General features: G+C 40.4%; 1 protein-coding gene across 1 annotated transcript in view; it reads left to right on the top strand.

Annotated features, from left to right (window-relative positions):
• The window catches only part of il16 (interleukin 16), a 56,383-nt gene that overhangs the window by 6,336 nt on the left and 28,022 nt on the right, over nt 1-22,025 (top strand). Inside the window, exons 2-14 of the mRNA XM_046074322.1 lie at nt 1,094-1,337; nt 1,680-1,959; nt 4,142-4,281; nt 6,489-6,606; nt 8,943-9,083; nt 9,237-9,342; nt 10,567-10,715; nt 11,358-11,468; nt 11,842-11,956; nt 12,566-12,639; nt 14,604-14,853; nt 15,272-15,389; nt 15,851-15,983. Of these exons, the coding sequence (XP_045930278.1) occupies nt 1,094-1,337; nt 1,680-1,959; nt 4,142-4,281; nt 6,489-6,606; nt 8,943-9,083; nt 9,237-9,342; nt 10,567-10,715; nt 11,358-11,468; nt 11,842-11,956; nt 12,566-12,639; nt 14,604-14,853; nt 15,272-15,389; nt 15,851-15,983 (1,979 nt within the window). The remainder of the gene's footprint in view (nt 1-1,093; nt 1,338-1,679; nt 1,960-4,141; nt 4,282-6,488; nt 6,607-8,942; nt 9,084-9,236; nt 9,343-10,566; nt 10,716-11,357; nt 11,469-11,841; nt 11,957-12,565; nt 12,640-14,603; nt 14,854-15,271; nt 15,390-15,850; nt 15,984-22,025) is intronic.

Below are 22,025 nucleotides of genomic sequence, written 5' to 3'. Positions count from 1 at the left end.
ATGGTTCAGGACTAACCTGAGCCAGCCCTAACTATAAGCTTTATCAAAGAGGAAAGTCTTAAGCCTACTCTTAAATGTAGAGATGGTGTCTGCCTCCTGAACCCAAACTGGAACCTGGTTCCACAGGAGAGGAGCTTGATAGCTGAACGCTCTGGCTCCTAAAAATGTTTGTCTGAAACAGTTACCATCTCAGGAGACAAAAACATCATGTGGACTGATCCAGTATTTAGACTTATTAAGCTTAGCTTAGCAAAAAGACTGGAAACAGTGGAAAACTATTCACACTTTTTTTCAGAGGCATTCACAAAGATTGAGGATTCAAACAATGTGAAATGATCCCAACCAGGAAAGTAGGTAAGTCTAGTGCAATTGAAACATCAACATCACATGCAGCTGGAGAACTGCTCAAACCTTCTGAGCCAGTCAGGCTCTGACTGTGAGGGGGCTGGGAGTGAAGTTAGCAAGATAATGATGTTAGACCAAAGGCCTTATGGGTTTTCAGTTAAAGAGCCTCTGCACATTGTTTACTAAGTGTTCATGGCAAATGTGAGAGACCATCTACACTAGCATGTATAATGCATTTGAGGGTCATCCTTTCGTGGTCTCTGGAGTGTGAAGCGTTGAAGTGTAGAGACCATCATTTAATCTAATGGGACCAGGCTAACATCACTTTCTGTTCTTACATTGTATAGATTGTTTGTACATTAAAACATGAATTGAGCTAGGAACTAGCCTCTGTTACTTCATCAGTTTCTATTTTTCTGTCCATCTTCCATGTACTTTAGTCATATATGCATTTTTTCTACAGACATTGTGAACAGAGCTGCGTTCACGTCATGTTACGACTGGGAAATTTTGACCTTTCTGACCCCTTTAGTCATTTCAGACTTTGTCATACGTGTGTGGAGTATCCATGTGTTTCTCTCAACAGAAGAATGATTAAGCTGCAGCCTTGAGGACCTTTTTCAAAGCAGGGAAGGAAAAGCACTTTTATCTCTGTTAGCCTCCACAATTGCCTCAGCAGTTTCTCAGAGCACTTACACACACGGATGCAGTCAGACTATCCTAACTGAATTTTCTAATTGCCCTCCAGAGCGTCCCTCTCCATTAGGCTTCGGGACGGCTGGGAGGAGTGCGCTGGTTCCTGAGCTCCCAGCACACATACATACACACACGCTGACGGCCATGCCTCAGAGATACTCCCACCAGAAGAGGAAAGCCAGCACAGCGGCTGCCCGGAGGATGGAGAGGAGACGCAGGGACCAGGGGAAAAACAGCAACAACAACCCAAACTGCAGCCACAACCACCATTCGAAGAAGCTGGCCATGCTCTCCAGGTACCAGCACCACTCTGGCTTACAACTAAGGCTGAACAGGAAGTCCAATACATATGAAGTTAGGTTACTCTCCTTTTTATTGGCAGAAATGGTGTGTAACTTTCTCTTTGGACTGATGTAAATCTTTATGATATAATTTCAGTCTAGAATATGTGACACATTGATATTTTGCCTTATGACGACCAGAGATAATAATTTGAGTATTCTGATAAATAGAATATTCTTCCACATCAATATCGCTTTTATAGCTGCATAACTCAAGTGTTTTACAGTTTTGCAGTGTTGATATTTATGTTATGAATACTTGGAACTGACTTTGTGACTTTCGCCGACTCTGTCCAGGTCCCTCATCCTGTGTCACTCTAAGACGAATGATGACAGTCCAGAAGACAGGCATGCTGGAGAAGTGTCAGATGGGTGCAGGGCATGGCGTTCAGGCTGGGAGACAGATGTGACTGCTGGGGATAAAATTCAGTACAGAGATGCAGAGAACACACACTGGGGGACAACCCGGCAAACAACCGTGGAAAAAAGAGGAGGCATTGAGGCAGATAACCACACGCGTCATACCCCCACACTCAGGGAGAATAAACGGAGCATAAGGAGGACCTTCAGCATCAAGGTACGACTGCACCAGTTTGAACAAAAGTGATCGTTTGTATATAAAAATAATCTAAGCATTTTCTTCAATACATCACTTTACAGATGCAACAATGGTCTAAAATACTGATGCTTATTTTCCCCAGAGCATTAATTCCACTGGCTTTGGTGCTCCCCTGACTTTACCTTTAGCATTGACATTTATTTGATGTTGAGGTTTGTTGTTTTTTTCCCACACCGAGTTGTGCCCTCTATGTGATATTTCTCTAGACACTGTGAACAGAGCTGCATTCATGTTATTTTGGAATTATCATAATTACAAGATTCCGACTCTTACATAGCATTCACATCAACATCCAAGTTGTAATCACAGAATACAGTCGTGCCTGAAAACCAACCAAACATGGATTCCTCACATTGGCCAAAATCCATTGTTCAAGGTGATTATCCCAAATTTAATGGATATAATGTTATTAGTAAACAGTGTTTTTAACCCCCATTTGACCAAATTTGCAGGGGGAACTGCTTTGTCCTTTGAATGCTCACAAGTCATAAACATGGGAATATTTCCCATCTGTTCCATCCATCCCATTTCATGTGAATGGGCATTACTCTCACTCATGTCACCTAATGGTGATGTCATTAAAACAATGAGCTGGTATGAGCTGGTATGAGGATGAATTGTCATTCATTTTACAGTAATAAGAACATGTTCAACACGTGTTTCAGCACATGTGGCTCCTGCAGCCTCCCAGTAATTCATTCCTGTGGAATCATCCACTGTTTGACATACTGATTTGAATTCAGATTTATTATTTAGCCATCTATAAGTCAACCATTTGTTTAGAAGTGAGTGTTTGTTTATTGTACATCCCAAGACTTAACATGGTATCAACGTGTTAAAGCTGTGCTGTATACGCTGTGGTGCGTGTTTCTTGTCTAAATGTAATGATAATCACATGCCCTGTGTTGGTGTGTTGGTAGAGCTGTGGCTGGCCTGAATGTCAAACATTCAGACAAAGACAGGGTTTGTTGTGCAGTTCTGTTTCTACAGCTCGGCCTCACAGCACATTCCACTAATGTCAAATGAGGAGAAATTGTCGGTTACTCATCACCTTACAAAATGAGTGATAGATACTTGAGCAGTTCAGCACTGGTTTTTGCCTATACTAATATTTAGACCATCACCAATGAGCATCATTAAGCCAAGTCAAGTCAGTTTCTTTATATAGCATAGTTTAAAAAACACCTGCAGTTAACCAATGTACTATGACAAAGACGCTTAAAACACATTCAAAAGCCAGAGAAAACCAGTGGGTTTTTAGCCTGGATTTAAAATGTTAGATGGTGGGGGCAGATCAAACATGTAGAGGGGGGCAGTTCCACAATTTGAGCTACAGAAAAAGGTACAGTCCCCTTTACAGGTCGAATGGCTGTCTGGCATGGAAAGCAGCAGTTCATGAGTTGACAGTGTGATACAGTCTCAGTGTTTTAGGAGGACATTGTTTATCAGGCCATTTCTACCATGATCACCATGTTAGCTTATCAAGTATACCACTTGATGGAGTCAGACTGCAAACCAACCCTGACCAAAGCTGAGCTCAACAGTAATTTAATAGAGCAGTGTTTTTCCTCTGGGGCTGAACATCAATCACTCTTAATCACACCACAATACCATAGCCCTCTCCTTTAGGCTTTTATGTTGAGACTAAATCATTTAGAGTCAAAAATTTTTGAATGGAGTCTTGTTGTCATAAAGAGAGATTTGTCAAGAAGCAAAGAATTAATCAGGCTCACCAAATTATTGGGTTTCTTTGATTCATGTGATAACACGTTCACCTTTGTGAAAATGATCCAAGTAAATTGACCGAAAGGAAGTACCTCAGTGACCATTTCAAGAACACAACCGTTCTGTCTGTATTAGATCATTTAATAATCTGGTCACATACTGTCCCCTTAAGAGCCATTAAGACATACATGACTTTGCCTCATAAGCTTAACCTCTAAACACTACAGCCCAGTTCATGCATCTATAAAACCTTACTGCTGTTTTCTTTTTCCTTGGCTGTCACCTCACTCAGCCAGATGGTTGATATTCTCATAAAGCTTGCTTTCTACATCCTAGAACAGAGGTTCCCTTTATGCTTGTTCACTGTGTGTATGTATGTGTGTGTGTGTGTGTGTGTGTGTGTGTGCCGCTATAGGAGAGTAGTATCTGGAGGATGTGTGTAACCACAGGGCCCGCTGAGGAGGTGTGTGGACCACAAATGGCTGATAACAGCGTCCAGACAGAAGACAAAGACATTAATGTGGAGCCAGGGAGGACTGGGGGGGACCTACACAGGTAATAAAACACAATACCACAACTCTTGTGTTTTATTTCTCAGGAATGTGCTGCACAAATGGTGAAAGCTGCACTTTAGTAGATATACAGAAATGCCCTTGTCTTATCAGGCTAAATGAGAAAGTGTAGCAACAAAAGAAGAGCAGCCAATCACCACTATGAGAGAAAAAATAGATTCATTATATATAGATGAACAAAATATGTGTGTCTGAGACAGACCCCATTCCAGCCTGGTATTAACATGTAATCTGTATCTGAATATCTTATGTGGATCAGGAAATTTGCATGTTCAATGAATGCAGCTGTAAATGCAAATAGAACTTGTTTGTTAAAAAAGTGTAACACGTTGAAAGGTCACCTAACTCCACCTCTTCCTGTTGTCTCAAGCTGCCTCTCAAAGCTACAGAGGAGTCCCTCCAAGGGGGTAAGCCACAGTTGGAACAGTGAAGCCGACCAAAGCCTGCATGGAGGGCTCCATGTAGGCCCAAAACTGATGTCAAAGTCCTGTGACAGGCATTGCACATGAGAGAGACTGTATTGGTTAGATTATAAACTGTGAATCTAAAAAACTATTTGGCCATCAGTGACGCTGCATTGGTGTTTGGCAGGTGAGCCTCGTACGTGGGCTGATTAAACAGTGACGATCCGAGTCACACAAACACACTGAGCCATGAGACTTTTTTGTTCGTGCAGCTATGCAGCTACCAGAATTACGGTGTTTCTCACGTTGCTCTACGTCATTAAACCATGGTTATGCTGTGTGATCATGCGCAGTGGACGCAGTAGATGCTGGTGCCAACAGGAAATAGCCCTGTAGTTGTATTTTATTGGTCCAAAATTGGCTTCACTGCTTTCCATTCAAATCAGCGGGGTGGCTTCAGCCAGTAATATACTGTCTATGAGTCCCTCCTCTGCAAAGGAAAAATAAGTCCATACAGCAGGTGTGTTGCAGGCACAAGTGAGATGATAAAAGATATTTTCCACAAAACCTAATTCATGTAGTTTGAAGACATCAACAAATGTTTTATCCTTCATCATAATGAACATGAAAACAGTAGAAACTCTGCACCCAAATTACAAAGTAATCTACATGGAATGTACCCTTGTATGTATTTGATTGACCAGTGCACTGATCTGGGGCTGAAGTTAAGCCAAATTCAACATTTTGGCTGGACGGCTCTGCATTTACTTACCAGTAGGGGTGTGACGAGATCTCGCAATATTAAAACGTGATATTTCTCCACAAGGTGAAAAGCTGTCTCACAATATCAGCATGATGGAGTGTGAGGCTCAGTACACTTAATTTAGCTTGAGAATTCAGTTTAAAAGATTCATTTGTACATTTACTGAGTGCCTCTAATTGATTGGTAGTGTGGTATTTGCAGTTTATCTACTTTATTTCAGTGAGCTCTTGCTGCAAAGAAACTCCCACACACTGTCTAACTTGCATTATAGACCTTCATATAGACCTTCTTCATCAGGCAAATGTTTTGCTGAAGGTCTTGTACCGTAACGTTGTCAGTTTTTTGTTTTTGTTTTGCAAGTTAGACAGTGTGCGCAAGTTTATTTGCAACTTTTGACCTACTCATTCCCTCTGCTGCTCCTGTCTCACTTTATGGATGTGCAAGGTCATTTTCTGTTCTGTTTTAGTGAGCTCTTGCCATTTGGAACAGCCTATGTAAATGGTTTGCTGTGCAGTGCAACAGTAACATTTCCCTAGCATTATTCTCAAATCATATATATTATTATTCTCAAACATATTTTATGTTGTATTCTGTTTACATCCATGTTTATCAGCTTGCAGTCACTGCCTTTGTTTGAGCCTTGCTGTGTTGTTTTTTGCATTACTGCCACCAACTGTCTATCAGTGGCAGGAATGTGTGTTGTGTTGCATGCGTTGTAAAAAGCCAACAACTTGAAAAAACATTGCTCCATAGCGGTAGTAGTGGTCAAAAACTCCACAAGACAACTTTAATCCGCTAAGTCGGTAAAAAGACAGTATGGGTCTTCAGTAATATGGGTTTTAGTATTCAACCTATATTAAGTGTAAAACACAAAATGTACTTTACTTTTAGACATGAAAAGCGACTTCTAAATCCTGTACCAGTCTGACCCTGCTAATATAATGTTTTTTTGAGTGAATGTTTGTTTGAGTGAAGACTTTTGGACCTTCCCGGTTTTCAGCTGTCTGTGTGTTTTCTCTTCAGAGGCTGCAGCTTCCTGAGCCCAGACAAGCAGGCACCCTTTAACGGACAGTTTCTAAACGGCAGTGCTGGGTTGGCAGGGGAGGGAATGAGGAGCATTCACATTAAAGCCTATAGTGAGGTAATAGCAGGTAACACATGGAATGGATTCTAATGTGACATTTCTTCCTGTTTTCCGAAGTCTTTAAGAAAACCCCTACTATCCTACTATCATCAGTCCAGTAAGGCAAAACACTTCTATGTATCTCTGCATTTGTTGGTAACTGTTTCATTCATTCAGGATCAGAAGAATCAGAATCAGGATTACTGGCAATAAAATTTTCACATATAAGTAATATGCCAAGTACTGAAAAATTTAAGAAACGTAAATGAAAAATGAAAATGAAAGAGCTGTACAATTTGTGCAGGAATGAACAAATTATTGGCCAAGGAATGTGCAAAAAATCACGTAGACTGCAGCCAATCACCTTCTCAGGAGAGCAAATGATGCACTGCAGCCTGCCTTGTCCTTGTCAGTGGCAGCAGTGTACCAGATGGTGATTGAGGAGGTAATGATGGTGGTGTAGAAGTGAACCATTATAGTCTTAGTCCTCTGCTGGGCTTTTCTGTTGAGGTAACTAATGTTCAGCTCCCACCCAGGAGGCAGAAAGACTCCTCCTCTATAGATTCACACGCTGCCTTCTGTCAGACAGCAAGCCAGTGATCTACCTGCAGATGGAGTTGGGTGCACTCAGCTGGGACAGTTTGTTCTGAAAATAAATTTCTAAATGATCAGATACATGCCCTTTATGGCTAGACAGAGCATCCAGGGACAGTTGGTGGGTGAAAATGACAGCATTGTCCTGTCTCTGTGCTAACTATGTTTGTGGGGGCATGGCATTCTCATGGTGCAAATAACATTCCCAGTCTTCCCACACACACACTCAGACACAAGGCTCTGTGGAGTCCAGTCAGAAATAGTAACACACATAGTGGAATTTAAAAGTTTAGAATTTGAATTTGGTCAACAAAAAAGAGAATATTTTTTAAACATTTATATCATTTGTAGGCTTCACGGTGCTATTTTTGCAATAACATGGAGTCTAGAAAAGATAGGGACAGTCAAGATTAACATTGTGACATCAGTGAGCAGGAACGAAGCACTGGGAAACTCTCCAGCTAGTCATGGAAAGTCAGGGCAATGTTATGTAATTTTACTTCATCATCATAAAAAAGTAGAACATTATTGTGAGAAAACAATTTTAGTTAGGTAATAGGTTTAATCATATATAACCTTTACACGACAAACTGCATCAACAAGAATGAGCAGCACATGGCGTTATATCATTTTGGAGCAGAGGTCATAGTACTAAACCCAGGATGGGGTGTTTTCATTGCTCCTTAGCAGCCCCCGAGGCAGTACATCAGGTTTTTGTTTTCAGGTTTTAGTATTTTTCGTCGCTGTAGTAGCTTTCATGCTGGTGTGTGTAACACCTTGTCATCCTGCCAAGTCTATCTGAGTACCTTTTATGTAAGAGGATGTGGAAACCTGAACAGCAGAATAAAGGAGAAACGGAGAAAAAGAGCAGTAGGAAAGAATGTCTAACATGTGACGACTGGGCTCAGCTGATTCTGTTTTCAACACAGTCTTTGATTCATTTCTGTTTTAAATAATGGCTCCTTTCAGCAGTGAAACGCCCCCTTTTAATGTGCAAATAATACAGAGAAGATCTAAACCTTGTTGAATGCAACTTATGTCAGTTATACAGCAACTATTTAAAGTTTGTTTACATTAACCATACAGTAAACTACTGGACATAGAAGACCCCAGTAAGTCTGTAGTAGTAAAACTCCTGGTTGTACTGAGTGAGTACTAAGTATACTTATGAAGTGAACTTTTGGTAACATTTTCTGTGAAGGTCATCGCTATAATGACTTCTGCAGACATTCATAAAACGATATAATTCAACCATAAGACACTATTACAACTGCTATACTCACTTATAGACATGCATTAGGTACTATAGCAAAGTTCATAATGCATTATGACCTTTTGATTTAATATTTAATAATGGTAATGCCAGTTTAAACCACTGTGGGCCAAGAATATCACAACAGGTTGTATGAAAATGACATAAACTAATTTATAACATTATAAGAGGGATTTGTTTGCTTTAAGTAAAGTGAGACTACTACTACTGTGACTCTGATCCATGACACTAAACTATAATATGCTATACTACTACACATTACACTGTATTTTATTATACTGTAGTACATAAAATATACTACTTTATAATACACTATACTTTAGTATAATATTTCTGTACTCTACTACCTATACTCTGCTTTGCTTTATTATACTAATTATATTACAATATTACACTATTTTATACAATACTCTACTGTGCTGTCATGTTGCCTCATGTTGGGCCACAGTGGGAATGCTTCTCTTTGCTGTTGTGTTGTGTACTTTAGGACATTTCCACATGTGAAGACACTCTCCATTTGCACAGTCTGACTACAAGTACAAAGCATCAAGCTCTCATCTCCCCATCCGATCCTCTATCACTGGCTGGATACACAGAAGAAGTTATGGCTAATAACAACCACCTCAAGGTAAACGAGTGTAGTCTGACCCACTACTACAAAAATTGGTTTCTAATCTCACACTGCAACTTTTGGGGGGAAAACTGCCCACACAGGTATCTGATTGGGTCTCTTTGATGTGTGTGTGTGTGTGTGTGTTTGTGTGTGTGTGTGTGTGTGTAGTTACCCATCCCAGAGGTGAATGAGGAGAGGTGCTGGGAAACGGAGAAGACTGGGCAGAGCCCACCAGGACAGCCGGCCAACAATAGGACACGCTCCAATTCCACCAGTGTGTATCATAAAGTTTTCACTCAATTGTAAAATTACCAATTATCTAGCATTCACCCAGAGGACTAAGAGCAATTCTACTGCATTTCACTTTGCATGCAAGTGGGTCAGATTTGGGTAGAAGACTTCACAAACAGGAGGAGGCTGCTGCACTGTTCAGGGCTGCTTTTAGAGTGTGTAGTAATGGCAGATGATGAAAGGAGAGGATGATGGGAAAATTGTTTCTAATATGTTTATTGTCTTCGGGGAGGTGTGAGGCCAGGGAGTAATATCCATTTAGTACTGGGAAGCCACACTGCTTATAGGAAATGTGGTCCTAATTGCGAGAAATGCTACGCTTACAATTCAGTTGCTGTGAGGCTGAAGTGATTGTAGACTGAACAGATTGTAGCTGGTACTGTATATCTGTAATGAATGAACAGCTAGTTTGACTAAGACATATACTTCCAGTGATCAGGAAAGTACAACCCCCTGTAATAGTCCAATCCAATACCTACTTCACTTTTAATGGCAACACAAAAAGTCTGTAGAGTTTCTGTTAAGTACACCATGGACAAAAACATGCGCTACATAGAGTCAGCAGCACAACATATGGACAGACATAACATATCACTGATATACACAGTAGTCCTAGGTGGACAATGAACAGATCCATATAGCACAATGCAAAATGCTAGGATTGTTTCCAAGCTGCAGTACCAGACACATTTTATTATTAGAAATTAAATATATTAACATTAGACATGATATGAAAACGGGTGGCACGGTAGTCCGGTGGATTGCACTGTGGCCTCACAGTAAGATGGTTGCGTGTTCAAACCCCGGTTGTCCTTAGGTGTGAGTGTGACTGGTTGTTTGTCTATGTGTGACCCTGCGATGGATTGGCAACCTGTCCAGGGTGTACCCCGCCTTTCACCCGATGTCAGCTGCTGCGACCCTGTACGCAGGATAAGCATGGATGGATGATATGAAAACTCCTTTGAATATAACAATTTACCACAAAACTGAGTCGTTGCAGCATGAACTGAATATCTTTTACTGCTACAGTATTGCATTAGTACATAGTAGTGCAGTGTCTATTTTGCTGGTCACTCTGTGCTTGATACTTGATATCATGGGTTTTACCATCTCCTGTTGGTTATGGATGTTTTTCTACCATATAATTTTGAGGTTAATTAATTTTAGCCTGATGTCCATTATCTGATGATACTGTGTATATCAGCAGGTGTTCATCCTTACTGGATTGGGGATCTGGACAGCATCATCATGAAGACTCCAGGGCTGTATACAAGTCATCCTCAGGGGAATGGTGGTTTATACGGAAACAGGAAGTCCCTGTCCCAGCAGCTGGAGCTTCCTCACACCACCACACAAGTATTTGATTTATCTGAGTTTAAAAACAATAAAAATGACACCTGGTGACCACACACGTCCATTCTAGTGTATACAACTACATTTGACAAGTAAGAGCTGATTTATTCTCTGCTGGAATTCTGGACTCCCTCTCTACACCAGACTTTTCACACACCTGCTAATCCAACAGTGTTTTGTTCATTGTGATATGGTCAGAACAGACTTGATTCTAATTGCTAACTAACAGTGTTAGTTTAGGTAAAACACAAAGAAAAACTAGAGTCTTTGACCTGAAAAACAATGTATCCTTTCCAGTTGTTCAGTGAGGAAGCCCATGATCTGCTTATCTGCCAGAAGCACAGCCTGGCTTTTTGCATTTTATCGATGAAAACAAATGATAGAACATGAATCATTGACAGTAGTTGACAACAGCAGAGGACAGGGGTTGTATTAGCATTTTAAAAGTAACATTTATTTTAAAAGGTAAGGCCAATTAATACTTTTAAAAGTCCCACTAAATATTTCTGCTAGTAGTTTGATCATTTTACTTACTGGTACTAAAGGGGCCAATCAAATTGTGACATAATTCCCTGCTGTGTGTGTGTGTGTGTGTGTGTGTGTGTGTGTGTGTGTGGGTGGGTGTTACATGCACCTCCTCTACAGCCTGTGCACCGTCCCTCACGCTCTCTCAGCTCTGCCCAGCTGGTACACTCCTGCAGCAACATGCAAGCCTTCATAATCTGTAATATTGTGCTAATGAAAGGCCATGGCAAGGTAGGAACCATACACCACCACCAACACTGTCACTATATTCTGGTTTGACAAAATAATTTTAACTCAAGGTCCACTTGCTAGTGGACTGCACCTCAAGGCTTTCATCAGCAAATGGAGTTTGCAGAGTGTCTTGAACAACATGCTTAGTACGAGTCTGAGCAAACTCCGTCAGCTTCTACTCTTGCATAAACTACCTTATCCCGGTCAAGAATGAACTCTGACACTCAACTAGTATTCTGGTCTTAGTTTACTTCTCTTATCTATATAAACTACACACTGGTATTTGCCAAAACGTTAAACTGTTCCTTTAATTATGATTGTATTTAACGGTGTTAATCAGTGTTATTTATAATAATTCTGTTGCTGTTCCTAGGGTCTGGGCTTCAGTATAGTGGGAGGGAGAGACAGCATGTATGGACCAATGGGGATCTATGTCAAGACCATTTTCCCTGGAGGGGCAGCAGCTGCTGATGGAAGGCTGCAAGAGGGTGAGGGACAACATAAGGTCCATGAGCTCATACACACATGCAATTTATGACTAATTACTGAAAGACACTTATTTTCAGTTGATGAGAGATTTTAATTTTGCTGTGGCTCTGAGTAATTGAAGAATAAAGGATTAAAGCTGGTGGGCGGCTGTAGATCAGGAGGGTACAGCAGGGTTGTCCACCAAATAGAAGGTCAGTGGTTCAATCCCCGGCTCCCCCAGTCTGCATGTCTAAGGGTCCTTGCTGTGGCTGTGCCATCAAGCCTGTCTGGTGCCGTCAGTGAATGTGTATGAATGTTGTTTCCATTCTGATGTGCAGTTGGCACCTTAGCCTCTGTCATCAGTTTGTGAATGTGATGTAGTGTTGTCACAAAGACTAGAAAATACACAGACATTTACCATTTGAAGAGCATGTGGTTAAGGAACTTGAAAATATTTGAACTGTCGGTTGACTAAGAGATTTTGTCAACTGTTACTGAGCAACATATTTGAAATTAGGTTTTCATTAGGTTGTATAGAGTGTAAATGGGTTTTCCATTCATCATATCGGATTTCTACATTGTGTCAGTTGATATGTTGATATGTGTCTTCTGTTTCTGTCTCTGCATAGGTGATGAGATCCTGGAGCTGAATGGAGAGTCACTACACGGTCTGACTCATGATGAAGCTCTGCACAGCTTCAAAGTAAGGCAACTACAGTACCTTACGATCCTAACAGTATTCCTCCCAGTTAAGGGTTTTTCTGTGATCAAAATGAAGCTGAGGTGGTAACAGACCCATGACCCACTGATACCGATTGATTTAAAAAATGTGAGCAAAAAAAATACTTGGCTACTCTGACTAACTTACTGGAAGACTCTGACAACTTTCACCTGAAAGGTAGGACCCCAGAAATATCAGAATCAGAATCAGAATCAGCTTTTATTGCCGGGTATGTGTACACATACGAGGAAATTGACTCTGGATTGTACATTGCTCGTGATGTGCTTACTCATACAAAAATACAAAATCATAATAATAAAAATCAAATCAAATCAGACACAGACTTCAGTGTAGACAACACAAATATACACAATATGAACAATACAACAATATAGACATATTGACAAATAGTGCAGTGAGCAGAGTGCAAAGGATGCAGGAGTGTGTACATGTCGGAGGTGGATGTGATGTACAGGTACATATACAGTACATGTACACATGTACACAGTGCAATGAAGCATAGTGCAAAGGATGCTGGAATAAATAAGTAAGTATTATGTGCAGGTGTTATGAAGTTGAGGTAGGTAGATTAGGTATACAGTATCTACAATATGACGATATAACAGTATGAAGAGCTCTGAAATAGAGAATGGTGAATAAATAATAAGTGTTAGCCAGTAAACAGGTGGCTGATTAGAGACAGAGTTACTGGGTAATTGCACAGGAATTGTTCCTGACACACTGAGTCAGAAATCAGCTGTTCATCAGAGTGATGGCTTGAGGGAAGAAACTGTTCCTGAGTCTGTTGGTTTTGGCGTACAGTGCTCTGTAGCGCCTACCAGCCTTAGGCAGGTTGAGCTTCCTGAGCTGGCGCAGGAAGTACATCCTCTGCTGGGCTCCTCCTGAAGTCCACGATCATCTCCACAGTTTTGAGCGTGTAAAGCTCCAGGTTGTTCTGACCGCACCAGAGATCCAGCTGATCAACCTCCCGTCTGTAGGCCGACTCATCACCGTCCCGGATGAGGCCGATGACCGTTGTGTCGTCAGCGAACTTCAGGAGTTTGACAGATGGGTCTCAGTGGTGCAGTCGTTGGTGTAGAGGGAGAAGAGCAGTGGGGAGAGCACACACCCCTGGGGGGCGCCTGTGCTAATAGGCCGGGTGCTGGATGTGATGTTCCCCAGCGGAGGATTCTATTCTATAGTCTAAAGCTGACTGCATCATCCACTGACCTGTTAGTCAAAGCAGGCCTGTTTCAGTTTTTGCCTGTATGTTGGGATAAGATGAACCAGACAGTGATCAGAGAGTCCCAAGGCTGCACGGGGAACAGAGAGATAGGCGTCCTTTAACGTAGTGTAGCAGTGGTCCAGTGTGTGTGTCCCTGATATAGAAGCCCCAATGAAAGGGGAGACATAAAACAGGCAGTAGTTGGACTTTTTTAGTTCAATATAATATGAGAGATTTTACCGTTATATTTGTAGTTAAAATGGTTTTGTAGTTTTTGTACAGTTAGAAACAGTTTTGATTCAGTTCAAAGGGGCTTTATCGGCATGGAAACAGAGACGTTTACACTGCCAAACAAGTCTGAAACAAAAACAACGTAAATAAAGAGAAGAATGATATTCACTCAGTATTCTTATTTTTGTGATGGTATTTTGTAATTGGATGGTCATTATTTCTTCTTGAGTATATATTTTTATAAAATAAATGGAATGAGTATACTGCTACATCCCCAAACCAATTGCCAGAAGTAACCATTGTTGAATGTACACATGCATGAATCTCCAAACATGCATGTGGATAACAGAAAGTCGCAGTATTTGTATATACTACACAAAACAATATATCCAGCCCTGGCCCTCAGATATGATTTTAGCCAGCCAACATTTCTATATGCATGTAGCATTGGTTTGAAATATGAAATGTTTTTTAAAATGTCTTTGTGCAGCAAATCAAAAAGGGCCTGCTGACTCTGGTGGTGAGAACCAGCCTGCGTGTGGGGGCACTGTGTGGGCAGTTACAGGTAGCTCAGCTATGCAGGTCACGTTCCCTCAGCTCCACTACAGCCATGGCCAGGGTCAGTGCTGACATGGGAGACTACAACTACCTGAACAACACCTGCAGTAACACACGGAGCGTCCCTGGCCGACCTGCTAAACCCAGAGACCGCATCATGATGGAGATCATCCTGCAAAAAGGTCAGCCTCAGGGGACGGTTTAGACACTGTAGTTACTGATTAAACAATCATTGAAAAATGTTTTTATAATTTTAAATACCAAACGTTTCTCTAATGGAACAGTGGCTTTCTTTTCTGAGTTTCTCCCGTTTATAAACACAATACTCAGTTGTTTATTACAATTTTCTGTACCATCAACAAAATATGCAATTTGAAAGGGTTACTCCGGCAATAAATTTTGCATTGCGCCACATGGGGGGATTCACAAGAGAGAAAAAGGTTCCCCACAAACTGACATTTTTACCTTGTAAATGATTGATCAGTCAATAATGAAAGCATTTGTTAGGTGCCGCTCTAAAAGAAAATTGGTACCTGATTTCTATTTCTCTACTGTGTGTATAGTGGGGTGTCAATACTCCTTATGTGTGTAATTTCCCAGAGGCTGGTGTCGGTCTGGGTATTGGACTGTGCTGTGTTCCGTCTGGTGACGGATGCCCTTCGATCTACATCCACACCCTCTCTCCTGGATCTGTAGCACACATGGATGGTAGACTACAGTAAGGAGAAATTACTACAGGGTTGGAAAGAGTACTTAATGTAACTACAGTAATCAGTTAGTACTGTAAAGGAGTACAATTAAGTTAGTTACTAAAAAGAACAGATTCTGTTTGGTACAGCATGTAATAGGATATAAGGTTAAAAGCACAGTGTGTTACAATCATTGTTCAGTTTTCAGTGATTAAAGTGCCTCCCATACAAAGCCATTCAGAGGTCAGAGGTCAAAGGACCTCTGAGGAGTCCATCTGAATGACATTGTCAGATTTTTTTAATTTTGTTACATTAAGTTACACTATGCATTTAATACAAATATATTTCATAAAATATGATGATTAGAATATAAAATATAAAATATGTTGTTTTATTTTAATGGATCCTTGGTCCTTATACACTGTTAGTGTGCATACTCTTGAACACACTTGAAGTGTTTCTTCACCTTCCCAAACTTCCCCTCCTTTAGGTGTGGGGATGAGATCATTGAGATCAACGACACTGTGGTTTACAATATGGCGCTGAATGACGTCTACACAGTCCTGAGCCGATGCACACCAGGTCCAGTCCACATCATCATCAGTCGACACCCTGACCCCAAAGTATGTAACACCTCCACCTCATTTACTTTACCCAGTGCAGATTTATGGGCTTACAAGCAAAGCCTCTGCTGGCTCAGTGTTATTGTTGCTTCATGGGTTCAACTGTGGGCCTCTGTACTGTTCACATGGACTCCCTCTGGCTTTCAACTTAGTGTTCTGGCTTCCTACCTCAGTCCAAACTCCTTGGACTGGAGAATCTAACTTGCCTTTGTGTAAATGTGAGGAGGCCTGTGTGTGTGTGCATGTGACACTGGTGACCTGTTTTTTCAGAAAATGTTTCTGGGACTTTCTCCCAGTACATACATACTACATACATACTGGAATAAGTTCTCACCTCTTGTAAAGCATCATTGTATTGCACCAAACGTCATGAATGGAAAACATAGCAGTCCAGTGTACATGGATAAATGCACAATATTAAACCACTTGCAATCAAATAGGCTGCTGTTGTTAACATACTTGCCTTGGTCCAGGTTTACTTCATTATTTCGATATATTTAATTTTTCTTGTAACATTACCCTGGTATAGTGCTTGCCAAATGTTACAGAATGGACATTCTGTACTCTAGGCCTTTATTTCTATATATTTACTTTAACTTCTTGTCTTTCTTCAATTGGAAAAATGAAAAGTAGGAATTTTCAAAAATTATTAGAATTTTTTGTTTTTTCTCGTTCGGATTTAGATTTTTGATTTGAGGAGAGAGGAAACTTGCGTGGAAGCACCAGTGTATCCTTTGTGAAAGTCTTTTCGGGAGCTGTTACGTGTGAAAGAGGCTTGACACACACAGCTTGAATTTACAGCCCATGGCAGGAGCAGGACTCTACAGTGTTCCTTTTGTATTCAGAAATTGTATTAGTTATTTAAGATTATGAAATGCGAAATCAAACTTTCTGCCCTTCACTGTTTGTGTAGCGCCTCGTAGGCACTGTTTTAACCACATTCCTTGAATACATTTCTCCTTGATATTACTGATGTTTTATAGTTGAATGTAGGCTACACCCAATACAACTGCTCTAATCGTGACATGTTTAAAAGTGCCATCAGCTGCTAATGTAAATTATAACAAGAACATTCTCTTGTATTCGGCACTGATTTGATGTATTTCCGGTTGTCATATGGTGACCATTATGTAGTATAATAATAATAATAATAATCTTTACTTTTCAAAAACAAGTTACAAAGTGCTTTAACAAGTGTAAAGACAATAAAATACCCAAAAGACAATAATACAAAAACAATACAAGATAAAAGCAAGAAAACATTGAAAAGACTAAAATACACGTTTAAGATAAATATAAAATAAGTAAAATAGAATAAAATAAAAGGGATAAAATAAAGTCAAATAAGATCGGGAAAGGCTCTCCTATTTAAGTATGTTTTAAGAAGGGACTTAAAAGAGTTGTGAAAAGGCTGTTGCAATAATCCAGGCGTGATGAGATGAAGGTGTGTAAAATGGTCTCGGTGTCCTTAAAAGTTAACATAGATCGAATTTTTGCTAGATTTCTAAGTTGATAAAAAAATGATTGAACAAGCTTTGTGGTGTGCTGCTCGAAATTTAAATTACTATCAAACCAAACACCAAGGTTCTTTGCCACAGGCTTAATGTGATTTACTAGGGAACCAGCAGATGGCAGTATTTGATTTGCCATCTGCTGGGACCCGATGACCAGGATTTCTGTTTTGTCTGAGTTCAGCTGGCGGAAATTATTTGACATCCATTTTTTAACTTCACAAAGGCAGTTGTTAAGTGAACTCAGCATTCCAGGGTCTGTGGATCTGACGGGCAAGTATATTCGTGTGTCATCAGCATAAATATGAAAAGAAATGCCATGTTTATGGATAATATGTCCAAGGGGAAGCAGATACAAGGAAAAAAAAATGGGTCCTAAGACCGACCCCTGAGGCACACTATATTTAACTGGACAGAACGAAGAGACATAGTTGTTTACAGACAGAACTTCCTATTTGACAGGTAGGATGAAAACCATTCTAGGTCAGTACCAGAGATCCCCACCCAGTACAATACGCTAACTTTGTGTGCGCTTCTGTTGTGCATTTTCCGTGTCCCCCAAAGTGGCTGAGAGCTCGACGACTTCACCCGCCACTGCCAAAATTTACCTGCATTTGGCTGGGTGGCCGGTGCCAGTTTCATTCTTTGCACCCAGAGTAACTCAGGCAAATGCTGCACACCAAAGAACCGGCCAGACTACAAGAGGCAACTCCGGTGTTGTCGGAGAATCACTTGTCTATTAGAAACAAGAGTTTCTTGATTTTACTTGAATTTATTTTAGTTGACCAACTTTTGTACTGACACTCCGTATATGCTTTGCTTCCTTGCTAGTATCCAAAAGAGGAGTTTTTTGTTGAGATATGGAATCACTTATTAATAATTCAAATTTTCACTGCCTTTTTGTTAATGGGCTGTAGCTTCACTTAGAAATGAAGCACACTCCTGTTTTCTCTGTTGCTTGGAAGGTTTATGAGCTGAAGCCTGCCAGGCCAAACTAGACTCGGATGATGTCAGTGAAAACAGTGAAATATCAGAAAAGCTGAAGTCATGAGAGTGTCACATCAGCTCGCCGGCTAACGCCAAGCAGTTGTCAACGTTATCCAGTGCATTGTAATATATAATATGTAACATTATGGCTTTCCACATTACTTCACCAACTAACACAACCCACATTACCATTCTGTGTCCCACCAGTATTATGTCAAAGTTTTTATTTTAGCCTGCAAGAAAGGATGTAACACTAAAAAGCAAATGTTGAGCGATTTGTTTATACTAGCCTTGATGAAAGGCAGGAGCAGCCAGCTACTACTGCTGTTTGCTTCATTCAAGCATTTATGGTAAATCCTCTCAACAGACCAGTGCGAGCTGACAGGGAGGTTAGCAACTATATCATGTCACTTTCTCTCTTTACAAGGACAAGTGTTGCAGTATGAGAGTCCTAACTGAAGAGAGGCTATGAAGTTTATGTTACGACATTTATCAAATTGGGTCGGACTTGATGAATTTAGCGTGAGGATACACGTGACAACATCCGGTTTTCAAAATAAGTATGGAATAACATTAATTGTATTATATTCACAGAAAGTATAAAACAAATTACTCGTGTACATTAATAGTAAATGGACACACTGGACCCTCTTGGACCTCAGACCCACCCACAATAGACCCTCCAAATCCTGTGGGAAATACACAGTAAAAAGCACATTTTGACTATTAAATTTATGCAATGGTAAAAAAAAAAAAAAAAAAGGCAAAATGAATGGAAAAAATGTGAATGTACTTGTTCGGTATCCGGCAAACATTTGGTTTCGGCTTCGGCCAAGAATTTTCATTTCATCCCTAAATAAAATGCAATAATCTACTCTGTACAGTGCTGGTCAATTATGATATAATACACTGTGCATTATGTCATTAATATATATGTAGATAGCACTCACTGGTAGATTTCTGCTTATTTTTAATAAAAGGCCAGTATCTGTCTAACCATAGAGGCTCACATGCCTGAGCACAGATGACATGGTAAGAGAGCTGTGGCTGTCTGCAGGTCTGTACTATATAAAGCAGCAGAAATTTATAAGAGTGCTACAATACAGATAGGATATAAAGAACGGGAGGGGAGTGCCAAAGGAGATGAGTGCTGTATCCCAGTGACTATTCCAGCACAAAGATGGACATGGTACTCTCTGATGATCGCCAGCTCTTCACAATCATGGCTCTATAACCATAGGAGCCATCTGAGACAAGGAAGCTGATTCTTCCTTTTAGGAACACAATCTAATCGGCATCAAAACAACGGCTAGATACACAAGATATCACAGGTACCTTTGTCTACCCCATGTCAACAACAAATGGTACTATGAATGTACTTGCTTGATAATAAGGAAAATACACAAAATACTGACATTTTCAAATGTATATTTCTCAACTTAAACAATATTTACAACAAGTAAAACAGCACAACGACCTCTGGAGGTGGTCAGGGACACCATTACCACATGGATGCAAATGCCTTGATAACCACAAAAACAGCAACTACTTGGGTGGAAATATGTATCGGCCGCAGTCTTCTGCAAATAAATTCAAAACGTTTGCCCCCCCCTCCAAAAAAAATTCACAAAACAAATAAACTTCAGTGTTTCCCCTAGGATGGAGTTGTAGCAGCAGAGGTGAAGCAAAATTTTTGTCTGAATATATAACCCCACCACATGTTTCATATCTGAACAAATAGTTGGAAAAGCTGGAGCAGCATAAATAAACAACAGCCAAAGATCAGTCTACTGGAGGAACTACAACCTTTAGATCTGGAGAAAGTAATTTGGTTGGTTCTGTTGCTCCACAATGATCAGAATCATTCTAGATACGACTGTTCATGTTTGCCTTTTGTGTCTTCATTTTACAGCTTCTGACATTTATCTGTAGACATTAATATAAAAAATAGGCAACATGAGAAACATCCTCCCTTCTGAGGTGCATTTTATTTGCACATTAAAATCCAAAAAGAAACGTCTCCTCATCAGCTTAAAAGGACTAGTTTGCATCACTAATAAGCTTTACTAACCTCAGCTCCAACAACCACTCTTTCATCTGAAAACTAATTGAATCAGTCTGTACAGGACGGAGCTGCAGGCTACGGCAGTTTAGTCTAAGTTTTCACCTGATGTTCTCAACATTGGACAAGTAGGCAGTAACAAAATAAAGCTTCCAGTTACGTTCTATAAATTGAGCTAATGTTAAGTTACATAGCAGCTCTGTAGCTGCTGTAATATAAATGCTCCGTACTTGTATAGCGCCTTTCTAGTCTTTTCGACCACTCAAAGCGCTTTTAAACTACATCTGCATTCACCATTCGCACACATTCATACACTGAGCCCAAGTGCTCAAACAGAAACTAACATTCACACAGAAGCTAGAAGTAGAAGCTTTCCTGCTCAGCTGCGCAGTCTGAAGGGGAGATGTTAGCTAACTTAGCGCTACCCGGCTTCACTTTTCCAGCAGGTGGGAAACAACAGACTTTTCACAGACACTGTACATTTACTGCCAGAATATTTTCCTCCTTCACCGTCACTTTCTGCCGCTCGGACAATCAGACACTCACACTCAGCTATGCACCTCCTGATTCAGAGTTATGCTGCTCTTATAACACCATCTGTCACTTATGTTCTGCATAGAATGAGGAGAGGAAGCGAGCCGAGCATTGCGGGTGAAAACATGTAGAGCATAGTTTAATGATCGTGGGAAATCTTAGTAGTAGTATTTGATGACTGAAAACATGAAACTGCTGTTCTGTCCAACTGGAATTAATTTTATACTAGTGGTGTTGTATAGTATACTATTACATAAAATGACAATAGCCTACATCAGAGGTCACTAATAGGCGGACCGCGGTCCGGATCCGGACCCAGCTGCCGTCCTCTCCGGACCGCCGACCTACAGCCCATTTATTATTGAGACTTACTACCTCGTGATGGAGCGTTTCTATTTTAACCCACGCAGCTTTTCTAGCATTTACTGTACTGGTTTAGAGGACCAGGAAACTCACAGACCAATCGCATGTGCTCCAATCGTCTCATGTGACGCTGCTCAGCCAATCAAATCTGTGCATACCGATGCTTGCGAGTCGAGTCCGCGAGATTCACCAGAGACGTTTTGGAAACACACCCGAATTGAGGAGACGAAAGATAAAAGAGATTTCACATGACTTTTAATCAAGAATGTACAGATTTTTACATGTACATTCCTCCCACGGGCAGTTCAAAACCAGAATATCTCATAGATCTCCAATATGCTAGCTGGAGCTCACGTTTCTCACTGAACAACAGAAAATAGGAAAGTGGTAGCTCTGTAAGAGGAAATGAAAGAGAAGAGGAGGCATTACAGCTGTTCATTTGTTATGATGTGTTGAGTGTTTATTATAAAATTGGTTAAGACTACACTTCATCACTTCAAGCTACACTTTTTATTACATTTTTTCTAAAAATTAGGCACTTTAGTTTACTTAAATTTAGAATTTATTATTTGAATAGTTATTATT

The sequence above is a fragment of the Micropterus dolomieu genome, linkage group LG17 (genome assembly GCF_021292245.1).
Source record: "Micropterus dolomieu isolate WLL.071019.BEF.003 ecotype Adirondacks linkage group LG17, ASM2129224v1, whole genome shotgun sequence".
Classification (NCBI taxonomy): Eukaryota; Metazoa; Chordata; class Actinopteri; order Centrarchiformes; family Centrarchidae; genus Micropterus; species Micropterus dolomieu.
The sequence above is the reverse complement of the archived record's forward strand: the minus strand, read 5'-3'. Positions and strand labels throughout refer to the sequence as shown.